A 27145-nucleotide genomic window follows, 5' to 3' on the forward strand; every position below is an offset into this window, starting at 1 on the left:
CATGTCGACCTTGTTCCTGTTGACCTTTTGTCCATGTCGACCTAAGGTGTGTCGACCAATTGGCGTCGACCTAAGGTGTGTCGACCTTTTTGTTGTCGACCTGGAGTCCCAGACCCCAGTTTGGGAACCACTGCTCTAAGAGATCAGGAACATCCACCTGTGAAACAGATTCCCCATCAGAAACATCATGATCAGAGTCTGTGGGGTCAGTATACACGCCATCTTCATCGGAAGAGGTATCCGGAACATGCGTGGATTGAGAGGAAGTAACAGCCCGCTTAGAGGACTTCTTAGGTTTAGTCTTAGGCGGGCGAGGGTCAGGAATACGTTTATCCAAAGAGTTATTCAAGTGCTGTAACTGAGTGGACAGAGCATCTGTCCATGGCGGATTAACCGCAGGGACCATATAAGGCTGATAAGGCACAGGAGGTCCCATAGGGGGTACAAGTCAAGTTACCAGCGTAGTCTGTATATTAGAAAAGGCAGAGCAAGGCGGGCCCTGATGTGACCCCGTTGTTACAAACTGACTGGGGGGTACAGAACCCCCAATGCCTGAACCCTCCACAGCCATGTTATCCTCAAATGCATCTGGGACATCATAACCGCGCACGGCGGAATCAGCCCCAGACCCATCGCCCCCTGTAGCTGACATGATATGAAAGCGTAAACCACTGGCAACACAGTACAATATCAGCAGATAGACAGTGTGACAGCACAAACAGAGGATTTCTGAGGTAAAATGTGACTGAAAAACACAGAGAAAAATACAAAATACATATATCCTGTGAAATACCTATATCATACTTGCCTACTCTCCCGGAATGGCCGGGAGGTGCCCGAAAATCGGGTGACCCTCCCGGCCCCCCGGAAGAGCAGGCAAGTCTCCCGATTCGTGGGGTCCCCCCTGCCCGTCCGCCCACTTAGTGTATAAAGTGGGCGGTCCGGGGCAGTTGATGACGCGATTCTTGCTGAATCGCGTCATCATAGCCACGCCCCCTGCAGTGTAATGCCGGTGATCGCGGCATTACAGAGCGGGGGCGTGGCTTAAAAGAGGCATCATCATGACCCCGCCCTTGCTCTGCCCCCGCTCCGCCCTTTCTCCGCCCCCGACCCACCCCCTCCTCGACGTCACAGCCTCCCCTGCCCGCCCTCTGAGCCGACCTGGCTGCTCTCTCCCGCAGAGAGCAGCCAGAATGTAGGTAAGTATGACCTGTATTATCTAATAACCCTGATGCACGGAGCTCCCTCAGGATACAGAATATAGGGATAGCACATAGCAGTAGGAGTGAGATACACGGAGTAGAGATCACACAGCAGCTATATGCACACACACACACACAGAGTCACATGTACACTGCAGGAATTATGACAAACAATAAAACTGCACTGGACCAGCAATACTATTACTGAGTAAAGCTATGTATATAAATAGATATATCAATGTACAGTAAAAACTGGATGAATATCACAGGGTACTTGTGTAATGGCGCCCAAACGCTGACAGGTAGTGAGGGAGACAGAGAGATGCAGCTCCAGGGTGGGAACATTTACTCTAAATGGCGCCCAGGGGCTGGGGGAGGGGCTACAGGCCAGAGCCTTATCCCCTTGCTGGACTTTACCACCGGGTGCTGCGGGCCTTAATAAAATGGATTATAGCCTAATCCGACCTGTGCCCTTGCCCTGGTGGTCTAGTGGGGTCCCTGTACTGCCACAGTGTCATAATGGCCGCGGCGGATCGCGATTTCCAGTGGGTCCTGTCTGGGGGATCCTCTTACCTCCTCCCTGAGTGCGGCCACGCGATCCCGGAGAACTTCGGTTAGTATGTGTGCCCTGGGTGAAGAACCGGAGCCTCAGCTGTAAGTACCCGGCAACCAGGGACGCGGGAGTATACAGCGCCGCTGGGGGAGGTGATGTAGCTGCAGTCAGAATGATATCTAGCACTAAGAGTGCCTCTGCTGCAGCCCTTGAAGTCTTCTATCTTCTTTAAAATAGCTCTTCTTAGGGCTGCTGGAACAGCGTTGCCTGTTAGATGCCTGCACTGCAAGCACCAACTTACAAACGGAGCTCCTGTGCAGGGAGGCGGGATTATAGAGGAGGCGGCGCTATGCATCTTGGGAACAGTCAAAGCTTTTAGCCTGTTGGTGCCTCGGATCAAGATCCTACTCTACACCCCGATGTTATTCCCTGTGGAATACCAGTGTACCCCACTGCAGAAATACTGGTTGGATAATTGGCTCCCAGCAAACAAACAAACAAACAAAAATGATCCCTAGTGTGTATGGATCCGGTATGAAATACCAGCGGTTGGGATCCCAGCGGTCAGGAGAGCTACACCGGGATCCTGATGGTGGATGCAGTGACTCCCCTCGCAGGCTCGCTTTGCTCGTCACTGTTATATTCCCCCTCGGGTGGTGACGTGGACCACCACCCGAGTGGGAATACAGGGCTTCGCTGGTTTTCTGACTGCCGGCACTTCCCTGACTGTCAGTAACGTTTCTAATAAATATTGGCAGTGTGCAGTGAGTAACAGAAATAATTTAGACATATGGCAGTGTGCAGTGAGTAACAGAAAGGATTTACAGAAATATGGCAGTGCACAGTGAGTAACACAAAGGTTTGACGGAAATATGGCAGTGTTTAGTGAGTAACAAAGATTTGATAGAAATATGGCAGCATACAGCGAGTATGACAAAGGTTTTACAGAAATATTGTAGCGTACAGTGTGTAACAGAAATAGATTCCAGAAATATGGTAGCATACAGTGAGTAACAGAAAAATATTATAGAAATATGGCAGTGTACAGTGAGTAACACAAAGGTTTTACAGAAATATGGCAGCATGTAGTGAGTAACAGAAAGCTATTTCTGCACTTATGCACACGTAAAACCTGTTCCTGCCTGTACGTAGTTTTATGAATATGTTTCGACTCTGTAAATAAGGTTCTAAAGCCGAAATGAGCTAATTGGTAGAAATAAAATTTTCCGCCCGACTGTGAAACCTGCCCTGTATTTGGTGTGCCTACTGCCATGTTATCATGTTCTATAAATTTACATTTACACCCCCTTCACTGAAGCTGAAATTATTGGTTGTCATAGTCTACTTGGGGATATTCCATATTTCAGAGTGAAATTTTAATCCAGTGGTTTGGAACGGCTCCCGGCTGCTGATCTCTAGGAGAGCGATTGGAGCAAATTCTCATGTAATGGGTGACGTCGTGAATTTGGGGTGTAGCACAAGGACAGAACCACTGACTTCCATATTTCTAGAGGTAGAGGGGGCCGCCTAGGGTTTTCTGATACCCCACATGCTTATTTGGCTTTGTCTAGGACACCCTTATATCACATGCATTGTTTTAAAGGTGGGGGGAAAAAAAAGGTTTAACCCTTTTAGCGCCAGAAGTCGGAGTAAATACGTTCGCTCAGAAAACTATGCCGATATCAGTGACTCTAGGAATTATTTTAATCTATTATGTTTTTTTAGAGCCAAATATATTTTTTTTCATTGTTTTTACAAGTCAGAAGGGACCTCATTAGATGGTGAGTGAACGGATTTGCAGCTGACTGGCGTTCGCAGAGATTTTCGCTCGGCGTACGCAGACTTGCACGGGGCGGGTTTTCACTCTGTCTGGGCGGCGACAATCCGATCGCAAACCTCTGCAAGTTCGCAGATGAGCGATCACTTCTGAATCAGGCCCTATGTACTAAGCCTTGGAGAAAGAAAGTGGAGAGAGATATACGTAGTACCAGCCAATCAGCTCCTAACTGCGTTGTTACAGGATTTGTTTGAAAAATGACTGTTAGAAGATGATTGACTGGTGCACGATCTCTCCTCAAAGCTTAATGCATAGATCTCTTATTCACAGCGGAGGCGCACTCATCCGGTGCGGGTCCATCGCAGGCGTGCTCTCCCGGCGTGCCTAGGCGATCCGTCCGCTAGTGAATGGGGCGCGTCTCCATCACGGGCGTGCGCGCCCGCCCGGACAGAGACGCTCTCAGTGTTAGGCGCGCCCGCCCCGGACAGAGACGCTCTCAGTGTTGGGCGCGCCAGCCCGGACAGAGACACTCCCAGTGTTAGGCGCGCGCACCCGGACAGAGACGCTATCAGTGTTAGGCGCGCCCGCCCGGACAGAGACGCTATCAGTGTTAGGCGTGCCCGCCACAACTAGCATGGTTCCATCTGTATACCCATTGGGACTATAGCATTTAAAGAAGATTCCTATTTGGCATTTTAAGGAAACTACAGCAGATTTTTTTTATTTGATTGAGGGTGGAATGTACTAACGTGAAAATGACGCCAGTTTATCTGGCTTGGCCGCATTTCCGGTGTGTACTAACACCCAGCTGCCGACTTTCTGCTGCAGAGGGCAGGGGTGTATCTAGGGGCCTAAGCGCCCCAGGCAAAATAAGGAACTGGCACCCCCCCTCCCCCACAGAGGGGGAGCTATAGGGAGGGTAAGGGCAGGAACACTGAGGGGGAGTTACAGGGAGGGTGAGGGCAGGGACACTGAGGGAGAGTTACAGGAAGGGTAAGGGCAGTGACACTGAGGGGGAGTTACAGGAAGGGTGAGGGCAGGGACACTGAGGGGGGTTACAGGAAGGGTGAGGGCAGGGACACTGAGGGGGGTTATTACAGGGAGGGTGAGGGCAGGACGCTGTGGGGGAGTTATAGGGAGGGTTAAGGCTGGACCACTGAGGGGGGAGTTATAGGGAGGGTGAGGGCAGGGACACTGAGGGGGAGTTACAGGGAGGGTGAGGGCAGGGACACTGAGAGGGAGTTACAGGGAGGGTGAGGGCAGGGACACTGAGGGGTAGTTACAGGGTGGGTGAGGGCAGGGACACTAAGGGGGAGATATATATGGTGGGTGAGGGCAGGGACATTGAGGGGGAGTTACAGGGAGGGTGAGGGCGGGAACACTGAGGGGGAGTTACAGGGAGGGTGAGGGCAGGGACGCTGAGAGGGAGTTACAGGGAGGGTGAGGGCAGGGACACTGAGGGGTAGTTACAGGGTGGGTGAGGGCAGGGACACTGAGGGGGAGTTACAGGGAGGGTGGGGGCAGGGACACTGAGCTTCGGCAGTGGGGATGGGGTGGGTATAAGCTCCGGCAGTGGGGATGGGGTGGGTATAAGCTACGGCAGTGGGGATGGGGTGGGTATAAGCTTCGGCAGTGGGGATGGGGTGGGTATAAGCTCCAGCAGTGGGGATGGGGTGGGTATAAGCTCCGGCAGTGGGGATGGGGTGGCTATAAGCTCCGGCAGTGGGGATGGGGTGGGTATAAGCTCCGGCAGTGGGGATGGGGTGGGTATAAGCTACGGCAGTGGGGATGGGGTGGGTATAAGCTTCAGCAGTGGGGATGGGGTGGGTATAAGCTCCGGCAGTGGGGATGGGGTGGGTATAAGCTACGGCAGTGGGGATGGGGTGGGTATAAGCTACGGCAGTGGGGATGGGGTGGGTATAAGCTTCGGCAGTGGGGATGGGGTGGGTATAAGCTCCAGCAGTGGGGATGGGGTGGGTATAAGCTCCGGCAGTGGGGATGGGGTGAGTATAAGCTCCGGCAGTGGGGATGGGGTGGGTATAAGCTCCGGCAGTGGGGATGGGGTGGGTATAAGCTCCAGCAGTGGGGATGGGGTGGGTATAAGCTCCAGCAGTGGGGATGGGGTGGGTATAAGCTCCGGCAGTGGGGATGGGGTGGGTATAAGCTCCGGCAGTGGGGATGGGGTGGGTATAAGCTCCAGCAGTGGGGATGGGGTGGGTATAAGCTCCGGCAGTGGGGATGGGGTGGGTACAAGCTCAGGCAGTGGGGATGGGATCGGGCATTGCTGGCCACCGCTGCACAGCAGTGTAAGACCAGAAGGGGACTCTGCCTGCCGTACTGTGTAAAAGGGGACTCTACCTGGAGTAATGTGTAACAGGGGCTGTACCTGGTGTAATGAGTGTTAGTGATGCTACTGTGCAGCATAAATTGAATAATGGAGACTACTGTAGAGAGAATTGGTATTATTTTATTATCTTCCCCATGAAGCCATCACCCCTATTTTTTTGGCAAATGCGCCTATGGTGTGCACTGGCCCTGTTTTGTATGTGATATGGGGGGGGGGGGGGGGGGGGCAGATGCTGTTTCCTGCACACAGTGCTAAAATGTATAGTTACGGCACTGGGGCAGGGACACAGGGGGAGTTATAGGGAGAGTGAGGCAGAGATATTGAGTGGGAGTTACAGGGAGGGTGAGGGCAGGGACACTGAGGGGGAGTTATAGGGAGGGTGAGGGCAGGGACATTGAGGGGGAGTTACAGGGAGGGTGAGGGCAGGGACATTGAGTGGGAGTTACAGGGAGGGTGAGGGCAGGGACACTGAGGGGGAGTTATAGGGAGGGTGAGGGCAGGGACATTGAGGGGGAGTTACAGGGAGGGTGAGGGCAGGGACATTGAGTGGGAGTTACAGGGAGGGTGAGGGCAGGTACACTGAGGGGGAGATACAGGGAGGGTGAGGGCAGGAACACCGAGGGGTAGTTATGGGGAGGGTGAGGGCAGATACACTGAGCGGGAGTTACAGGGAGGGTGAGGGCAGGTACACTGAGGGGGAGATACAGGGAGGGTGAGGGCAGGAACACCGAGGGGTAGTTATGGGGAGGGTGAGGGCAGATACACTGAGCGGGAGTTACAGGGAGGGTGAGGGCAGGAACACTGAGGGGGAGTTACAGGAAGGGTGAGGGCAGGAACACTGAGGGAGAGTTATGGGGAGGGTGAGGGCAGGGACACTGAGGGGGGGTTACAGGGAGGGTGAGGGCAGGGACACTGAGGGGCGTTACAGGGAGGGTGAGGGCGGGAACACTGAGAGGGAGTTACAGGGAGGGTGGGGGCAGGGACACTGAGAGGGAGTTACAGGGAGGGTGAGGGCGGGAACACTGAGGGGGGGTTACAGGGAGGGTGAGGGCAGGGACACTGAGGGGGGTTACAGGGAGGGTGCGGGCAGGGACACTGAGGGGGGATACAGGGAGGGTGAGTGCGGGAACACTGAGAGGGAGTTACAGGGAGGGTGGGGGCAGGGACACTGAGAGGGAGTTACGGGGAGGGTGAGGGCAGGAACACTGAGGGGGTTACGGGGGGTTACAGGGAGGGTGAGGGCAGGGACACTGAGGGGGGTTACAGGGAGGGTGAGGGTAGGTACACTGAGGGGGGTTACAGGGAGGGTGAGGGCAGGGACACTGAGGGGGAGTTACAGGGAGGGTGAGGGCAGGAACACTGAGGGGGGTTACAGGGAGGGTGAGGGCGGGAACACTGAGGGGGGGTTACAGGGAGGGTGAGGGCAGGGACACTGAGGGGGGTTACAGGGAGGGTGAGGGCAGGGACACTGAGGGGGGTTACAGGGAGGGTGAGGGCGGGAACACTGAGAGGGAGTTACAGGGAAGGTGGGGGCAGGGACACAGAGAGGTAGTTATAGGGGGAGGGTGAGGGCGGGAACACTGAGGGGGGGTTACAGGGAGGGTGAGGGCAGGGACACTGAGGGGGAGTTACAGGGAGGGTGAGGGCAGGGACACTGAGGGGGAGTTACAGGGAGGGTGAGTGCAGGTACACTGAGGGGGGGTTACAGGGAGGGTGAGGGCAGGGACACAGAGGGAGTTACAGGGAGGGTGAGGGCGGGAACACTGAGGGGGGTTACAGGGAGGGTGAGGGCAGGTACTGACAGAGGGGGAGTTACAGGGTGGGTGAGGGCAGGGACACTGAGCGGGAGTTACAGGGAGGGTGAGGGCAGGTACACTGAGGGGGGGTTACAGGGAGGGTGAGGGCAGGTACTGACAGAGGGGGAGTTACAGGGTGGGTGAGGGCAGGGACACTGAGCGGGAGTTACAGGGAGGGTGAGGGCAGGTACACTGAGGGGGGGTTACAGGGAGGGTGAGGGCAGGGACACTGAGGGGGAGTTACAGGGAGGGTGAGGGCAGGAACACTGAGGGGGGTTACAGGGAGGGTGAGGGCGGGAACACTGATAGGGAGTTAAAGGGAGGGTGAGGGCAGGGACACTGAGAGGGAGTTACAGCTAGAGTGAGGGCAGGGACACTGAGGGGGAGTTACAGGGAGGGTGAGGGCAGGTACACTGAAGGGGGGTTACAGGGAGGGTGAGGGCAGGGACACTGAGAGGGAGTTACAGGGAGGGTGAGGGCGGGAACACTGAGGGGGGGTTACAGGAAGGGTGAGGGCAGGGACACTGAGAGGGAGTTACAGGGAGGGTGGGGGCAGGGACACTGAGAGGGAGTTACAGCTAGAGTGAGGGCAGGGACACTGAGGGGGAGTTACAGGGAGGGTGAGGGCAGGTACACTGAGAGGGAGTTACAGCTAGAGTGAGGGCAGGGACACTGAGGGGGAGTTACAGGGAGGGTGAGGGCAGGTACACTGAGAGGGAGTTACAGCTAGAGTGAGGGCAGGGACACTGAGAGGGAGTTACAGGGAGGGTGAGGGCGGGAACACTGAGGGGGGGTTACAGGAAGGGTGTGGGCAGGGACACTGAGAGGGAGTTACAGGGAGGGTGGGGGCAGGGACACTGAGGGGGAGTTACAGCTATAGTGAGGGCAGGGACACTGAGGGGGAGTTACAGGGAGGGTGAGGGCAGGTACACTGAGGGGGAGTTACAGGGAGGGTGAGGGCAGGGACACTGAGAGGGAGTTACAGGGAGGGTGAGGGCAGGGACACTGAGAGGGAGTTACAGCTAGAGTGAGGGCAGGGACACTGAGGGGGGTTACAGGAAGGGTGAGGGCAGGGACACTGAGGGGGAGTTACAGGGAGGGTGGGGGCAGGGACACTGAGAGGGAGTTACAGCTAGAGTGAGGGCAGGTACACTGAGAGGGAGTTACAGGGAGGGTGAGGGCAGGGACTCTGAGGGGGGGTTTCAGGGAGGGTGAGGACAGGGACACTGAGAGGGAGTTACAGGGAGGGTGAGGGCGGGAACACTGAGGGGGGGTTACAGGAAGGGTGAGGGCAGGGACACTGAGAGGGAGTTACAGGGAGGGTGAGGGCAGGTACACTGAGGGGGGGTTACAGGGAGGGTGAGGGCAGGGACACTGAGGGGGAGTTAGAGGGAGGGTGAGGGCAGGGATACTGAGAGGGAGTTACAGGAAGGGTGAGGGCAGGGCATACTTGCCTACTCTCCCGGAATGGCCGGGAGGCTCCCGAAAATCGGGTGACCCTCCCGACCCCACGGAAGAGCAGGCAAGTCTCCCGGAACCAGCAGTCACCCTGCCCGTCCGCCCACTTACTGTGTAAAGTGGGCGGTTCGGGCAGTTGATGCGTCATCATAGCCACGCCCCCTGCAGTGTAATGCCGGGGATCGCGGCATTACATAGCGAGGGGTGGGGGGGTGGCTTAAAGGGTGTGATGTAGTAACTCCACCCCCGGTCCGCCCCTGCTCCGCCCCCGTCCCGCCTCCGGTCCGCCTCCTCCCCACGTCACAGCCTGTCCCTGCCCCCCTGCTGAGCCGACCTGGCTGCTCTCTCCCGCAGAGAGCAGCCAGAATATCCAGTGGCGCACCCAGGGGGGGTTTCCGAGTACCCAGAAACCCCCCTCCACTAAGTTGCATGAGTATTATTAATGGCTGTCTAGCATCCTCTGCAGCCTGCTGTCTTCCTGGTGGCACTTCTAAGTGCAATAAAAGTTTACTTTATTTTAATTATAGTACATATATATCCATGTACATACATATAAACACACACACACGTATGATATATATGTGTACTGTATGTGTGTATATATATATATATATATATATATATGTATGCATGTTTAAATATGGCAGTACGGATGGTGTAATGGTTAGCATTACTGCCTCACAGCACTGAGGTCATGGGTTCAATTCCCACCATGGCCCTAACTGTGGGGAGTTTGTACATTCTCCCCGTACTTGCGTGGGTTTCCTCCGGGTACTCCGGTTTCCTCCCACAATCCAAAAATATACTGGTAGGTTAATTGGCTCCCAACAAAATTAACCCTAGCATGAATGTGTGTGCGTGTACATGTGATAGGGAATATAGATTGTAAGCTCCACTGGGGCAGGGACTGATGTAAAGCGCTGCGGAATATGTGTGCGCTATATAAATAAATGTGTATGTGTATATATATATATACACACACACACACACACGATATATATATGTGTAGATATGTACAAGCAAAAAATGGGAGCACTCACCAGAGTTTCAGGGAGGGTGAGGGCAGGAACACTGAGGGGAGTTACAGGGAGGGTGAGGACAGGGACACTGAGGGGAGTTACAGGGAGACTGAGGGGAGTTACAGGGAGGGTGAGGGCAGGGACACTGAGGGGAGTTACAGGGAGGGTGAGGGCAGGGACACTGAGGGGAGTTACAGGGAGGGTGAGGGCAGGGACACTGAGGGGAGTTACAGGGAGGGTGAGGGCAGGTACTGACTGAGGGGGGGTTACAGGGAGGGTGAGGGCAGGGACACTGAGAGGGAGTTAGAGGGAGGGTGAGGGCAGGAACAGTGAGAGGGAGTTACAGGGAGGGTGAGGGCAGGAACACTGAGGGGGGTTACAGGGAGGGTGAGGGCGGGAACACTGAGGGGGGTTACAGGGAGGGTGAGGGCGGGAACACTGAGGGGGGTTACAGGGAGGGTGAGGGCGGGAACACTGAGGGGGGTTACAGGGAGGGTGAGGGCGGGAACACTGAGGGGGGTTACAGGGAGGGTGAGGGCGGGAACACTGAGAGGGAGTTACAGGGAGGGTGAGGGCAGGAACAGTGAGAGGGAGTTACAGGGAGGGTGAGGGCAGGAACACTGAGGGGGAGTTACAGGGAGGGTGAGGGCGGGAACACTGAGGGGGGTTACAGGGAGGGTGAGGGCGGGAACACTGAGAGGGAGTTACAGGGAGGGTGAGGGCAGGAACACTGAGGGGGAGTTACAGGGAGGGTGAGGGCGGGAACACTGAGGGGGGTTACAGGGAGGGTGAGGGCGGGAACACTGAGAGGGAGTTACAGGGAGGGTGAGGGCAGGAACAGTGAGAGGGAGTTACAGGGAGGGTGAGGGCAGGAACACTGAGGGGGAGTTACAGGGAGGGTGGGGGCAGGGACACTGAGAGGGAGTTAGAGGGAGGGTGAGAGCAGGGACACTGAGAGGGGGTTACAGGGAGGGTGAGGGCGGGAACACTGAGGGGGGTTACAGGGAGGGTGAGTATTTTAAGATGTATATAATAACAATAATAAAAATAAAAAAAATACTTCTCCCAGTTGATTCCCTGGGACAAACCTTCCAAGCTGCTGCTGCTGCTGCTGTCGCCCCTTAGGCTCTTCTGCTGTCCAGACTCCCAAGTTTTCAGCCAATGAGCCCCGAGTCACTATGGAAATCTCCCAGCAGTCACCTCACCACTGGTCCCGTTAGGGATGAGATACGGGGAGGGGGCACTGGGAGCAGTTGTAAAGTCTCTGCTGCTCTGTTCCACTTCTGCCAGGGGTGAGGGGGAGGAGCTAGTTGGGCATCTGATCCTCTGTCTGGTGCCTGCTATGGCTGAGAGAGTCCCCTGAGGTACATTACAGACTATTCATGAAGCAGTAAAAAGAGTGGAGAAGTGAGCCTGTGGAGAAGTTGCCCATGGCAACCAATCAGCTGCTCCGTGCAATTGTATAGTATACAAATTATAAATGTTACTTGGTTGCCATGGGCAACTTCTTCACTGGTTCACTTCTTCACACTTTTCACTGCTTCATGAATAGATCCCAGAGACTGTACTGTGGTGTACACTACAGTACAGGGCGGCTTTCGGACAGAGCTGCTCCACTGTCTGTCATACTGGCCCCCTCATATGCGCTGCGGGTGTCTCCTGTCATACTGTCAGACAGAGCATCACTGAGCTTTGATCACAGACAGCACAGCTGGGCAGCGCCCCTTCTCGACCGGTGCCCCTGGCGAGTGTCTTCCTCGCCAAACAGTAGATACACCCCTGATGAAGGGTAACGCCCTGTAGAAGCTATGTTGTAGAGCAGGGACGGGGAACCTTCGGCCCTCCAGCTGTTGTTGAACTACACAGCCCAGCATGCCCTGGGACAGTTTTGGCATGGCCAAATAGCAAAACTGTAGCAAAGCATGCTGGTATGTGTAGTTCAACAACAGCTGGAGGGCGGAAGGTTCCCCACCCCTGCTGTAGAGTGATCTTTGTACTCAGTTGTAAAGGCTTTGGAGGTTTAACCTGGGTACACACCTGCCGTCGGATCCACCAATCTAGCTGACGATTGGTAAGTGCGTACACACTTACCAATCGTCCGCCAGATGTGTCATGCCTGACGTCGTAACTGGGCGGGCATTTAAATGTGCCCTCCCAGTTCTGATGTCAGTCACCCGCGTCCCTGGCCGCAAGTGTAAGGGTGGTCGGCCGACCGCCTGTACACACAGCACGCTGCGCCAATATATCTGTAGATATACCAGGCATCGGCTGTGCTGCAGAGCCGACGTGTTATGTCTGAACGACGTACATATCGGGGTGTACACACCCACAGACGGGTTTGCGATATATAGGCTATTCGCTTGAAAGGCCGATATATCGGCCAGTATGTACCCAGACATACTTGTGACAGCCACTCTGAGGGTTCCGATGTTGCAATTTGATGGTGCGTCTTTGTACAAAAGTGGTGGATCAGAGACACGGTGAGTGGTGTGGGCCCCCCTGGACCCACACACCATGCTCCATTATACGTAGGCCCATCCATGCCACATCCCTATGCTATGCTTACACTGTATGTTTATCGTGGGGTGAAAGTACAACCGCCTGGTACTCCTGACTACACCTGGCACAAATGCTAGTGATGTACCACTGTTCCTGGGAATGTGCAAGTGCTGCCAACTGTACACCAAACCATGTCGCCAATATCCCCTGCTACAGCGCTACAGAATCCTAGCGGTGCCTTATAAATACTCTGTGGAATGCCCTCCCACGCACAATAAGACTTGCCTCTAGTCTCCAAACCTTTAAACGTTCCCTGAAAACTCATCTCTTCAGACAAGCCTATCAAATTCCAGACCCACCCACATAACCTTCACTGCTTCCCTATCTAATTACATCTAATTGTCTTTCTTTACTCTCACACCCTCCTGAACCTTGGCCAACATTGGGGGTCATTCCGAGTTGTTCGCTCGCAAGCTGTTTTTAGCAGCTTTACTCACGCTAAGCCGCCGCCTACTGGGAGTGAATCTTAGCATCTTAAAATTGCGAACGAAAGATTCTCAAAATTGCGATTACACACCTCTTAGCAGTTTCTGAGTAGCTTCAAACTTACTCGGCATCTGCGATCAGTTCAGTGCTTGTCGTTCCTGGTTTGACGTCACAAACACACCCAGTGTTCGCCCAGACACTCCTCCATTTCTCCAGCCACTCCCGCGTTTTTCCCAGAAACGGTAGCGTTATTTCCCACACACCCATAAAACGGCCAGTTTCCGCCCAGAAACACCCACTTCCTGTCAATCACACTACGATCACCAGAACGATGAAAAAACCGTGAGTAAAATTCCTAACTGCATAGCAAATTTACTTGGCGCAGTCGCAGTGCGAACATTGCGCATGCGCACTAAGCGGAAAATCGCTGCGATGTGAAGAAATTTACAGAGCGAACAACCCGGAATGACCACCATTGTTGTGTAATCGTATCATACAACCCATTAAGAACCTAGCAATCTGGTGGACCATTGGGGGTCATTCCGACCCGATCGCTCGCTGCAGTTCGCAGCGTAGCGATCGGGTTGGAATTGCGCATGCGCCAGCGGTGCAGTGCGCCGGCGTATGCCGGACGGCCTAAGGCTGTCGTTCCCTAGCGATCGCCTCTGCCTGATTGGCAGGCAGAGGCAGTCGATGGGCGGGAGGGGGCGGCATGGCGGTGTTAGGCCGCCGTTTTGGGGGCGCGGTCCAGCCAACGCAGGCGTGGCTGGGCCGTACGGGGGGGCGGGCCGCAGCGGCGCTGTGACTAGGGGCAGCGACGAGCAACTCCCGGCCAGCCGCAGGAACTGCGCTGGCTGGGAGTTACTCAACAAGTACAAAAGCATCGCCGCTGTGCGATGCTTTTGTACTTGTGCAGGAGGGGGGCCGGACAAACATGCGGGGCGGACTAACCCTGTGCTAGGCGTCCTGCCTCCCACCTCCCCTGCCTCCCCTGACTGCACGTCCCTGTTTCCTACTGCAGATGGGTTATAAAGATCCAATACATAAGTCAAATAAATTAAGCAGGGGGGGGGGGGGCCTGTAATCAAGCCAGCCAGATGGCTAAGGGGACGTAACAGGGTGCAAGAGGGGCATTTACCTGTACGCAATGTTCATAGAGGGACTGTAGACGGAACGGTGTGTTATGTAGAGCTGCGCACGCACTGAATGATACGTTTTCGGAACAGGTGCTTTGCATAAGGGGGTGCAAGCGAACTGGCTGGTGGCTTAATCATATATTTGCAAGTATATGACTGAGATCTCTGCATTACTGCTATCACATAGGATGTAAATCTCATTTACTGATCCTTATAGTGCGAAGGGGGAATTGGTGTTGTCTGAATTAGCCCCTCCCTTACATGCACCTGTAATGGACTAATAAATTGATTTGATCAACTTGCCATGTTTGCGTATCACATTAGGCTAATAGTGACTGGTAAATGATTCAGGGACACTGAAATATCCGCATCCGCAGCCTGTGGTCAGCAGACAGGAAATAGGTGAACGGGACTTTTCCTTTTGGGTGAAATGAGAGCATTAGAGTGATCCATAAATAGCAGTAACATTTCTGCTAGACAGAGAGGTGTAAGAAACGGTGACCCTTCCGCTCTGTAATACATACCACTGCTATGCAATACACTGTATTATGCTTCAAGCCATGGAACTGTCACCATGTTCCCTCTTAGGTCTCTCTCCCAGGGGCGTTGGAACAGCAGACACCCCTCCCAAAACAATGGATTTAGGCATCTTCTCAGGACAGGGTGGAGGCCACATTGTGGAGGAGACATGTCTGTGTCACTGATAGTCACACAACGCATCCCCAAATTTAAATCAAACCAATATTTCAATACAGTAAGCTCACTTAGATGTTTTGGTTTGAGGGTCAATTGATGGAGCTCACGCCAACAACACAGGATAGTTGGACCTGGCAGAAGACGCAATTCCAAAATCAGTCTGTCAGAGTAGATCTCCTGGGGTCTTCTCAGAGCCCCCCTTCTAAAAGGAATCCAAACTGCCACCCTCCCACCATCATGTCACCCTCCCACCATGTATGGTCAGGTCCCAAAGAAGTTGATTCCCTCCTAACCCGCACTCCCCCAACGCACCTGCTGGGTTTGTTTGTGGAAGACCACCTCTTCCTTCATGGAACAAATACCCACCTACCTAACACAGGGGTGCGGCTGCCTTGAGTAAGAGTACTCCTAGAATTAATCCCTGACTAGCTTCTTCTACCCAAATCAGCTTACACCAAAGGGCTTCATGTTTGGGAGAAGGTGAGCGGGAGGGGGTACAATGGGGAATTCATACCTGGACACAAACATCAAACCCTGTTAAAAATTTTATGCACAACCCGCCTGGCACGTTTAGCAATACAGGTGAAGAAATATACAGTTATGACACCAATACAATCACCTAAAATAATTATCAGACAGTGGTGTGTAAGCCCAAGAAATAGAGAGAGGAGGAAATTGTGAGTGACACCTGGGTAATAGAGGGCGGAGGGGGTGTGAGTAACTCCCAGGTAATAGACAAAGAGAGGAGGGTGAGTGAGTCCCTGGTAATAGAGGGAGGAGGGGTGGTGAGTGAGTCCCAGGTAATATACAGAAAGAGGAGGGGGTGTGAGTGAGTCCAAAGTAATAGACAGAGTGAGGAGTTGGTGTGAGTTCCAGGTAATAGAGTGAGGAGGGGGTGTCAGTCCCAGGTAATAGACAGAGTGAGGAGGGGGTGTGAGTGAGTCCCAGGTAATAGACAGAGTGAGGACGGGGCGTGAGTGAGTCCCAGGTAATAGACAGAGTGAGGAGGGAGTGGGAGTGAGTGCCAGGTAATATAGAGAGTGAGGAGTTGGTGTGAGCCCCAGGTAATAGAGGGAAGAGGGGGTGTGAGTGAGTCCCAGGTAATAGACAGAGTGAGGAGGGTGTGTGAGTGGGTGCCAGGTAATAGACAGAGTGAGGAGGGGGTGGGAGTGGGTGCCAGGTAATAGAGGGAGGAGGGGGTGTGAGTGAGTCCTAGATGAGAGAGAGAGAGAGAGAGAGAGAGAGAGAGAGAGAGAGAGGGAGTGTGAGTGAGTGCTGTGCTTGGTTTGATGTACCTGATTGCAATGAGATGGATTTTTGCTCCATCTGATGAGAGGCTGCTTGCGGGCAGATCAGGGTGTTACATGGAGTATATGGGCCGGCGGCACCCCTTCTGTGCACACAAATACAGAAGCAAGGTTTATATTTCCCCCGTAATCGCAGCCGGACCTCAGCTACTATTGGTGGAACACTATTTACAGCACTGGGCACATTTCACAGTGATACAGACACATATAGGGGATCATTCTGACCCGTACGCTCGCTGCACTTTAACGCAGCAAAGCGAACTGGTCCCTACAGCGCATGCGCTGGCGCCGTAGTGCGCCGGCACATGCCAGACGGCCGAAGGCCGTAGCAGGGATGCGACCGCCTCTGTCTGATTGACAGGCAGAGGCGATCGCTGGGCTGGAGCGGGCAGAACGGCAGCGTTTGCCTGCCGTTTCGTGGGTTTGGTCCGGCCAGCGCTGGCGTGGCCGGACCGAATGGGGGGATGGGCCACAGCGGCTGCGCTGGCCGGGAGCTACTCTTGAAGTGCAAAGGCATCGCCGCTGTGTGATGCCTTTGCACTTCTGCGAGGGGGGCCGGACAGACATGCGGGGCGGGCCCCCCCCCCGCATGTCAGGGAAGAAGATTGTAGCTGTGCTAAATTTAGAGCAGCTACGATCAACTTGGAATGACCCCCATAAGCAGATGAGCCAGAGTAACGAGAAGTGTAGATATAAAGTTGTACCATGTGAAATAGAGGTGGTGTCTTTGTACCCTATGAGTTACTTATGTCATTAATGATGCAAATTGACACACCATGTCACGCTCGGCAAAGATCGAAGTTTTGACAACCGAGCTTGTGCTGGGAGGAAAGCTGACTGTGTAGGAAGTAGGTGAGGTGGTTGAATGTAGTTCTTCCTCATGAGGTGGAGGCCTAGTAGGTGTAGAGTTGGCTGGTGAGCAGAAGAAAGAGTGAGGACTCTGTAGGAGGTTAGATGTATCTTTAATGAAGAAACAACTGTACACCGATACTTGAGGAATTGAAAGACAGGAAAAGAACTGGAGTCAATGATTAAACGATTTGAGGAATGGAGCTGAAGATCACCGGTATTTGAGGAACTGAAAAACTGTGGTTTATGATTGGTAGACAAGGCTGAAGAAGGCTGGGTTTTGAAGGTCTGAAAGACTGTGGCTTGTGACTGGTAGACAAGGATGAAGGAGACTGGTTTTGAAGAACTGACAGACTGTGGCTTGAGCTTGGAGAGCGAGGCTGAAGAACTCAGATTCTGAAGAAACTAAGACTGTGGTTTGGGCTAGCGAGACGCCCGTAGGATCCACCGTTTAGCACCTGAAGCCCCTTAACGTCAGGGAGCCCGTGAGCGCCTCCACGAGTGACGACGGGTTTAAGCGACAGGACAACAGCAGCGATAGGTCACAGACTGATGATAGCAACCGAAACTGGGGGAACCAGGAGCAGCCTGGGAGCACAGAGCTGGAGCACCTTTCACAGGAAAGTAACTTGAAGCACTGGCACTCTCTCCCTGACCCAGCCCCCTTTTATAAGGGAAGACTGCACGGTATTGGCTGGAAGCAGAGTGTGAATTCAATTGGCAGATCTCTGGTCTCCAACATGGCCGCCCCCAGCACTGGGGACATTCTCAGCTGCAGCTCTTTAGCTAACCCAGCTCCTGTCCCGACTTCACCGCCAGAGTGCTCTGATGCAGCAACTACCCACTGCAGCATCCGGCTTACCAGACCCCAGCCGCCGACCTCCGGAAGCCACACACGCGCCCAAGGACCCACTACATGCAGCTCCCCTCCGTCGCAACCGCGCCAACCACCGGGATGGCAATCCCCGGGAGACCGCACCGGAGGAAAGGCTCCGGATACTGGCACACCACACAGCCCCATTTCTCCTGTGAAAGACTGGAATTGGGAGGATGGACAGTCAATTCAAGTTCATGGCCCTTGGAGTTATCCTTCACTCGTCCCTCTCCTTCACACCACACGTTCAGTAACTACCGTTTCCATCTCAAAAATATCTCCAGGATTAGACCTACTCTTCCCCTAGATGCTACTAAGACCCTCATCCACTTACCGGTCATCTCCAGTCTGGACTACTGTAACCTCCTCCTATCTGGCCTCCCTGACGTCCATCTCTCTCCACTGCAATCTAACCTTCAGCTCATCTTCCTCTCCAAACTACATCTACCTCCCCTCTCCTACAAGCCATACATTGACTCCTCTTCCCCTTCAGAACCCAATCTAAGCTGCTCACACGACTTACAAAGCCCCTACCCATTGCTGTCTCCTTTACATTTCTGACCTCAACTCCCTTCACACGCCCACACGGTCTCTTCGCTCAAATGAACCCTGCCTCTCCTGCCAACTGATTACTTCCTCCCATTCCCGCCTCCAAGAATTTGACCGTGGTGCTCCCTACCTCTGGAATTCTCTACCTCTCCATATCAGACTGTCCATCTCTCTACAAAACTTCAAACAGGCTTTCAAGAGCCACTTCTTCACCAAACCCAGCAATCTCTCAGTCTAACCCTCTCTTTCTTGTTCACAGTCCACCCCACCTGCGTCACCCCTGTCTATCTGCCGCTCCCCTTTAGAATGTAAGCTCTCACGAGCAGGGCCCTCTTCCCTCATGTGCTTTGACTTCCCTACTAATACTATCATTAGTTTCTGCCACCCTGCTGCTTATGTGTATGCTGTGACCACTGATGCAGAAATGCTTATAAACATGTACTTGGTAGTATGCTTTGTCTCATAATGTAATTCACTGTTTTCCTGTGTGCTCATGTGTTTATGTTTTTCCTTAGGTTTTGCAGAACCCTTGTGGCGCCATATAAATATTAATGGATAATAATAATAATAATAATAATAATAATAATAATAATAATAATAATAATAATAATAATGTATATTCTAAGTATAGTGTCTGGCTGCAGGACATTATATGTGTGCCTGCACACTACTTAGATCAGCTTAGCTGCAATGGTTTAAACCATTGCAGCTAAGCTGATCTATGTAGTGTGCAGCCACACATATAATAATGTCCTGCAGCCAGACACTATACTTAGAATATATGAACATCTACAGCTAGCTTCATATAGTTAGAAATTACCAGGCTTCCTAGGCAGGAGCAAATAGCTCCCACATGTTAAGTGTCTGACTGTAGTATGTGAGGTTGGGTGTTTAAGTCCCCTCTATCGCATGCTAAACATTGCCTGTTTTAAATACATGGGGGCATTTAATTAAAAGTTATTATTGAAAAAGTGAACTAAAAGTCACTCTATTGCCAACTTAAGTGTTGTGTATTGTATACGGGAATTTGTGTTCAAATCCTTTACCTGGCTGTTGTTTGTTGTACTTCACACAACTAGAAACATTGGAATCCATCTGTGTTTTCGAACCAATGTTTAGGACTAAATAAAGTTTTAGCACCAATAGGAAAATGTAGTACTACTGATGTTTTCTTTTGATGTGCCATCGCTATACGCGGGTGTTTGGGATGGGGGCATAATATGACGCAATTCTTTTAATTGTGTAAGTTTGGCTCCACCCTTTTTCCATACACATATACGGAAATAAAAACCTTGCAAATCCGGTATTTGCCACTGTACAATATAGCCAGATCTACAAGGTGAGCAAAATGCTGCTCTTTTCAGGATGCGCAGTCTATGTACTAAGCCTTAAGGGGACATTTACTAAGCAGTGATAAGAGCGGAGAAGTGAGCCAATGGAGAAATTTCCCCATCAACCAATCAGCAGTTCTGTATCATTTTATAGCATGCAAATTATAGATGTTACTTCAGTCCTGATTGGTTGCCATGGACAACTTCTCCACTGGCTCACTTCTCTGCTCTTATCACTGCTTAGTAAATGTACCCCTTAGAGAGATAAAGTACCAGCCAATCAGCTCCTAACTGGCATGGCACAGGCTGTGTTCGAAAAATTACAGGAGCTGATCGGCTGGTACTTTATCTCCTGCCACTTTATCTCTCTCCAAGAGACCCCTTACACACAAATTTATTCTCTTCATTGATCTTACCTGACCAGGATAACATGAGCCCATTTACTAACATCTGCGGAAACCGTTTGACGACTTTTAACCGCAAAAGCTGCACCATACAGCTGGAACATTACTCCCTATAGCTCCGCCATGCTTCGAATGGCTGCAACGTTTTTTCTGCTCTTTTTAAAAGAAAAATATTTTAGACATTTTTGCAACAAAAAGTTTTCATGCATCAGCCCTTAGCAGTACAACACTGTACAGTGACCTTAATGCTGTTCCATAAATAAAATAATCCAAGTTCCCTTGTGTAAGAATAGGGAGTCTTGCCCTAATCTCCAGGTACTTTAGGGGTCATTCCGACCCGATCGCACGCTGCACTTTTTCGCAGCCGTGCGAGCGGGTCGGAACTGCGCAAGTGTTGCGGCCGCAATGCGCATGCATGTCATTGCCCAGCGACGGCGGTCACCGGGCAACGACGAGAACTACGAAGAAAGCAGTCGCAGCGACGACCGCAAGAAGATTGACAACAGGAAGGCGGATCCGGGCGTCAACTGACCGTTTTCGGGGAGTGGTGAGTCCAACGCAGGCGCGTCGAGGCGTTTGGAGGGCGGATGTCTGACGTCAATTCCGGGACCTGACAGGCTGAAGTGGTCGCAACTGGTAAGTAAGCCCAGACCTGCTCCTATTCTGCACAATACTTTTTTGCATAGCTCGGCTGCACAAGCGATAGCATCCTTGCTATGCAAAAATCCGCTCCCCCATAGGCGGCGTCTACCTGATCGCACGGGCAGCAAAAAGTTGCTGCGTGCGATCAGGTCAGAATGAGGGCCCTTGTGCACGGCAGAGAAGGAGTTAACCCTACGCATCTTGTCTTCATCCCCCCCAGCCCCAGTCCTGATACAGCAGCCTGCAGCTTCGCTAGCTCCCTGTGTCAGCAGAACTTCCCATGTATTAAGCAGAGAGATTAAGGAATATACACTGGTGAAGAGGGCTCTCTCTCCCCACGTGTATCCGGGGCTATTGACCTCCTGGTATCATGTGAAGTTACAGTTACACTGTCACAGCCATGTGTGTTTAGTGTCAGATAGAAAGCAGGGAGTTCCTCTGGTCAGCACTGGTGGCAGAGGAGAGGTGCAGACAAGGTTTAGATCAGCGGAGAAGCAGCGATGTGTCTGTAGGCTTAATGGTAATCACTGAGGGTCATGGGGGGTCATTCTGACCCATTCGCTCGCTGCTTTTTGTCGCAGCCGAGCGAACGGTTCCCTTCTGCGCGGCCGTAGGCTGTAGCAGGGCTGTGATCGCCTCAGCCTGATTGACAGGTGATCACTGGGCAGGAGGGGGCGGAACAGCGGCGTTTGGCCGCCGTTTTGTGGGAGCCGTCCGGCCAACGCAGGCGTGGCCAGATCGAACGGGGGGCGGTTCGCAGCGGCTGCGTGACGTCGCACGCAGCCACTGCGGGCCGGGGAGCGATTAGTAGCTCCCGGCCAGCACACGCTAAAGCTGTCCTGTGCTGGGCGTCCCCCCGCATGTCAGTTTGAATGATCGTAGCTGTGCTAAATTTAGCACAGCTACAATCAACTCGGAATGACCCCCCATGTACGCACTGGGGAGACCCACCAACCAGCTCGGACCTGCCATGTTACAGGCTGTGTTTGAAAAATGACAGTTAGGAGCTGATTAGTTGGTACTTTATCACCGTGCACTTTTTCACTCTCCAAGGCTTGATAAATCTGGGCTATATGTAAAGGAAGGAAGTGTTCATGTAACTGCGACCCAATGAGACACCTATTTTCAGGGGGGACCCGCAAATATTCCTCTAGGACATGAGTCTTCAAGCTGCGGCCCTCCAGCTGCTGTGGTACTACACATCCCAGCATGCCCTGCCACAGTTTGGCTATGAAGGCACGCTAACACTGAGGCAGAGCATGCTGGAATGTGTAGTTCCACAGCAGCTGAGGGCCACAGCTTGAAGACCCATGCTCTAGGATTTGACCGCAGCAAATCCAGGAGACATTTCTTGTAATCCCCCATTGTCGCCCACAAAAGCAGCTCACACCCTCAATTGCGGAATTTATCAAACTGTAGAATATAAAGCATTCCGGAGCTGACACCTTACACTGCCACCATATTCAGACGGCGTTAGCTCCTATGTGTATGTAAATGTGGCTCTGATACTAGCTAGTGCCTCCTCAGCCACCGACCTCACCGCACCTCACTGGGCTACAGTCTGCAATAGTTACCCGGATAGGAATCTGTGGGCTGCTCGCACGTGTGTGGTCAGCAATCCGTGATTGCGCAGTAGTGCGGCGGGCTCCCAAGAGAAGGGAAGTGATGGCGATTGCTTCACTCCTAACACAGTGCCGGGACGGCTGGAATCAGGGCCCTGTCCTGCCATGTGTTTAGGAATAAATTCGGCCGACCCTTAATTTGTTATTGACGTGATTAGCAGCGACGAGAAATAATAATTACCAGGTCTAAAACATGATAATTAATAATTATACCCATTAATCAGTGGATGGTAAACTTACCAAAGGGGGTGAATGCCACACCCTCCAACATTTTACACATAAACATCGGTACAAAGTAGGAAAAGGGGGCGTGGTCACGGGTAAAGGGGGGCGTGGTCACGGGTAAAGGGCTTTTCCTATACTTGCAATGGAAGCTTGGAGAGCCAAAAATCGGTACAGACCATAAAAAAAAGATCCTGTACCTGCTAAAAAAGGTGCAGCTGGAGGGTTATGGAGTTCTGATGGAGTACAATCATAGGCGCTGGAACAGGGGGCAAAGGGGTGGCTCACCCACCCAAAATATTTGAGAGGTGTCTGTCAGTACTGGGTGGCGGGGCACAGTACAACCGCCATCTACAGTTAATACGGGCAGTGTCCTGGGAGGGTCAGGATGGGGGTGGGGTGTGGGGGGGGGGGGGTGTTAGGTTGCCAGGGAGAGAGGATTAGGGTTAGGCTGCAGGGAGGGGGGTTAGGTTTAGTCACCACCGGGAAGGATTAGTCACCACCGGGGAGGGTTAGGGTTAGGCTGCTGGGGAGGGAGGATTAGGTTTAGGGTTAGGCTGCAGGGAGGGGGGTTGGGGTCAGTTACCACCGGGGAGGATTAGGGATAGGCTGCAGGGAGGGGGGTTAGGTTTAGTCACCACCGGGGAGGGTTGGGGTTAGGTTGCGGGGGGTTAGGCTGCTGGGGAGGGAGGATTAGGTTTAGGGTTAGGCTGCAGGGAGGGGGGAGGGGGGTTAGGGTCAGTTACCACAGGGGAGGATTAGGGTTAGGCTGCAGGGTGGGGGTGGGGGGTTATGGTAAGGGTCAGCCTGTGAGTAAGGAGGGTTGGGGTTAGGGGTAGTTATGTCACCAAATAGGGTAGTGAAGAGATAAACGTATAGGTAAATGGTATTACGGTAGATGGTAGAAGATACGGCCTCACACAGATGTGGCTGTACGTGGTCATTGTGAGGTCCTGGGGAGATACGTGCATTGTGTAGATAGATATATAAGGCTCTGTGGAGAGATGTGGGAGGAACCTGTAGATGAGATGGTGGAAATGAAATGACAGAGAAGAAATATAAGCTGGAGGCATCTGACTGGAATGAGACGTGAACACGTCTGGGGATAGATGTGGATGGAGACATCAGGGAGAGGAGAGATAATGGGTTACATAGAGAGGAGTTTGCGGTGGGATGATGACCTATAGTACGGAGGTGAGAGGCAACAGGGTGACAAAATGACATATTTTGAGAGAGAGCATATTGCGGCCTGTGTTTTATTGGGTGAGTAGATGGAGGCGCTGTAGACAGGTAGTGATGGGGAAGGTAGTGTGATAGCGATGTATGCTGGGAGATTACAGATACAGCTATTGACATATAAGAGTGGTTCCCTCCCTGTGTCTCCCTGTACAGGTCTGCGGAGGGGGCTCAGAGTTCATGGCCTGGGGCTCCTTACACTAATGTCTCCAGAGAGCCACAAAGACAGCAGAGTGCGAGGTATCTGTCACACCTCAGGCCTCCGTGCTCCAGGATGGGACTGGAGGCTGTGGGAGGGAAGCTGGTTCCTTATAAACCCTGATTATGTTCGGGGAAGAATATCACCACATATGTACGGCGATGTACTTACATACCTCCCTGTAATCACCCACCCAGTTATTTGCACGCAAGTCAGATTTTATTGCAGATGGATTCCGGGACGTGTGCGACATTTGGCCTGAAGATGCGTAGCCCCGCTGTGTGTTTTAACAAATAGGCCGATATATCTGGTTCTGTGGGCCTAATTCAGACCTGATCGCTGCGTTTTTGCAACGGTCTGCGATTAGATAGCCACCGCCCACAGAGAGTGAAAACCCGCCCCGTGCAGGTGTGTGAACGCATGCGTACGCCGTGCGAGAACGTCTCCAGACAGCGGCCATCTGCAAATCCGTTCACAACTCACTCACCATTGAATTATTTTTCCAGTGTGTACAGTGTGTGCGCAGCCCAGGACTTACTGCTACAGTGCGGTACAAACATTGCGGTGTATACACGTGCGCAGTCATTCGATAATCGGCCACTGTGCGATTTCGCACAATGGTGATCAGGTCTGAATTAGGCCCAGTGCCTCTGCAATGTATAGCTAACCCCCGTCTCCGCCTGCCCGCTGCGCCTGGGTCTCTGCTGCGGATCCTCCTCCGCCAACAAGAAATGTCACATTTAAAAACGAAAGAGACGGCACTCACGCTTCGTTACGATGAATCCGTTTCTTTATCTGCATTGTCAGCTACAAAAACAAATGAGACTGAGGACGGGTTAGCCGGCCGGTTTCGTGTCTGCTGCGGCGCTTCCTGAGGGCACTGATCTCTGTGGAAGTGCCGCATGGGTCCCCCAGCTGACTTGATAACCCGCTTCGCTACCAGTGCTAATGAGGATAGAAAGACAAACAGCGGCTTCCTATGATCATTGGGCTGGCCGCTTCCTTCTTACATTTCACATTGCTCACGAGGGTCATTCCGAGATGATCGTAGCTGCACAGCTACGATCATTCACACTGACATGCGGGGGGACGCCCAGCACGGGGCTATCCCGCCCGGCATGTCAGTGCCAGCCCCTCCCCCCCGCAGAAGTGCAAAGGCATCGCACAGCGGCGATGCCTTTGCACTTCAAGAGTAGCTCCCGACCAGCGCAGCTTTAGCGTGCTGGCTGGGAGCTACTCCTCACTCCCTGGCCCGCAGCGGCTGCGTGTGACATCACACAGCCGCTGCGGCCCACCCCCCGTTCGGTCTGTCCACGCCTGCGTTGGCTGGACCGCGCCCACGAAACGGCAGCCAAACGCCGCCGTTCCGCCCCCACCCTTCCCCGCCCAGCAACCGCCTCTGCCTGTCAGTCAGGCAGGGGCGATCGTAGCGGCCCGACGGCCTTCAGCCATCTGGCATGCGCCGGCGCACTGCGGCGCCTGCGCATGCGCAGTTCTGACCCGATCGCAACGCTGCGATAAACTGCAGCGTGCGATCGTGTCAGAATGACCCTCATGGTGTGCAGCCAACATGCGGCCGTCTAGCCGTTAGGGAACTATACAGCCCAGCATGCATTGCCACAGTTTTGCTATTAGGGCATGCTAAAAGGGCATGGTGGGATTTGTAGTTCCACAATAAGTGGAGGGCTGCATGTTGTATACCCCTGCTGTTCATGGAAGGGGGTTTAGTGCAAGGAATTATTTAAAAGTTAATACAATGTGGACGAACCCTAATTCCAATGCACTTGTCATCTGGAATGGAAAGACAACGGATATCCCCACAGTATGGGTTTCACTTTCTATAGGGACTGAATATTGCTCACCTTATCAAGCTCCAAAAAGCTTTGCATTTCTGGGCCCGGCTCCCAATAGCTAAGGCCATCTTTAGGGAGAGGGACCCTTGGGATCCTACTCCAGTAATGATCGCTTGGCCATGCAAGGTATAACGGCAGTGTCTCTGCCTGGTCTGAACCTGGCAGCCCACGGGGCCTAATTCTGAGTTGATCGCAGCAGCAAATTTGTTAGCAGTTGGGCAAAACCATGTGCACTGCAGGGGGGGGCAGATGTAACATGTGCAGGGAGAGTTAGATTTGGGTGGGGTTGTATTCAAACTGAAATCTAAATTGCAGTGTAAAAATAAAGCAGCCAATATTTACCCTGCACAGAAACAATATAAAACACCCAAATCTAACTCTCTCTGCACATGTTACATCTGCCCCACCTGCACTGCACATGGTTTTGCTGCTGCGATCAACTTAGAATTACCCCCATGGTCAGAGAGAGAGAGGGCTGTAGTGTAATCTCAGCTGTTATAGACGAGAAGCTGGTGGATGGTGCAAAATAAATAAGTGTAAAAATAAATGGTAAAAACTCCCATATGCTATTTAACCCTCTCACTGCCAGGGTTCACAGTGATGCCACACTTACGTCATCAACATAAGTCGTGTACTAAGTTGCGGGCAATTTTACTATAAGGCAGAGGTTCTCAAACGTGGTCCTCAAGGAACCCCAATGGTCCAGGTTTTAGGTATATCCATGGTTTAGCATAGATGGTTACATCAAATGAACAGAAGTGTTAATTAAGTCACCTGTGGCCAAACATAGATAAACTTAAAACCTGGAGCGTTGGGATGCCTTGAGGACCGGGACTTTTGAACGTCAATAAAATCACTTGGAAAAGTATCTCTGAACAAGGATGCACCAAGCTCAGCGCTCATTAACGTGTTCTGTACTCGCTAGGCATCACTACCAAACTTCTTGAACTGCTGAAATGAACCCAGTTGGTATTGATCAGCAGTTTCCCCTCAGCCAGACAATGGGAAAAGCGGTTTGCCCTCTGCAAATGATGAGCTGTGCGCTTCCTGAAAACATGTCAGCCCACTTTCTGCTCCCAGTCTGTGAT

At 52.7% G+C, this 27145-nt stretch overlaps 1 protein-coding gene across 1 annotated transcript in view; it reads right to left on the reverse strand.

The window, feature by feature from the left end:
• Positions 1 to 26214, reverse strand: part of WNT9A (Wnt family member 9A) — a 230584-nt gene extending 204370 nt beyond the window's left edge. The window contains exon 1 of the mRNA XM_063924527.1: positions 26067 to 26214. Within this exon, the coding sequence (XP_063780597.1) occupies positions 26067 to 26125 (59 nt within the window). The 5' untranslated portion in view covers positions 26126 to 26214. The remainder of the gene's footprint in view (positions 1 to 26066) is intronic.
• Positions 26215 to 27145: the final 931 nt, after the last annotated feature.

Source organism: Pseudophryne corroboree, chromosome 5, assembly GCF_028390025.1.
Source record: "Pseudophryne corroboree isolate aPseCor3 chromosome 5, aPseCor3.hap2, whole genome shotgun sequence".
Classification (NCBI taxonomy): Eukaryota; Metazoa; Chordata; class Amphibia; order Anura; family Myobatrachidae; genus Pseudophryne; species Pseudophryne corroboree.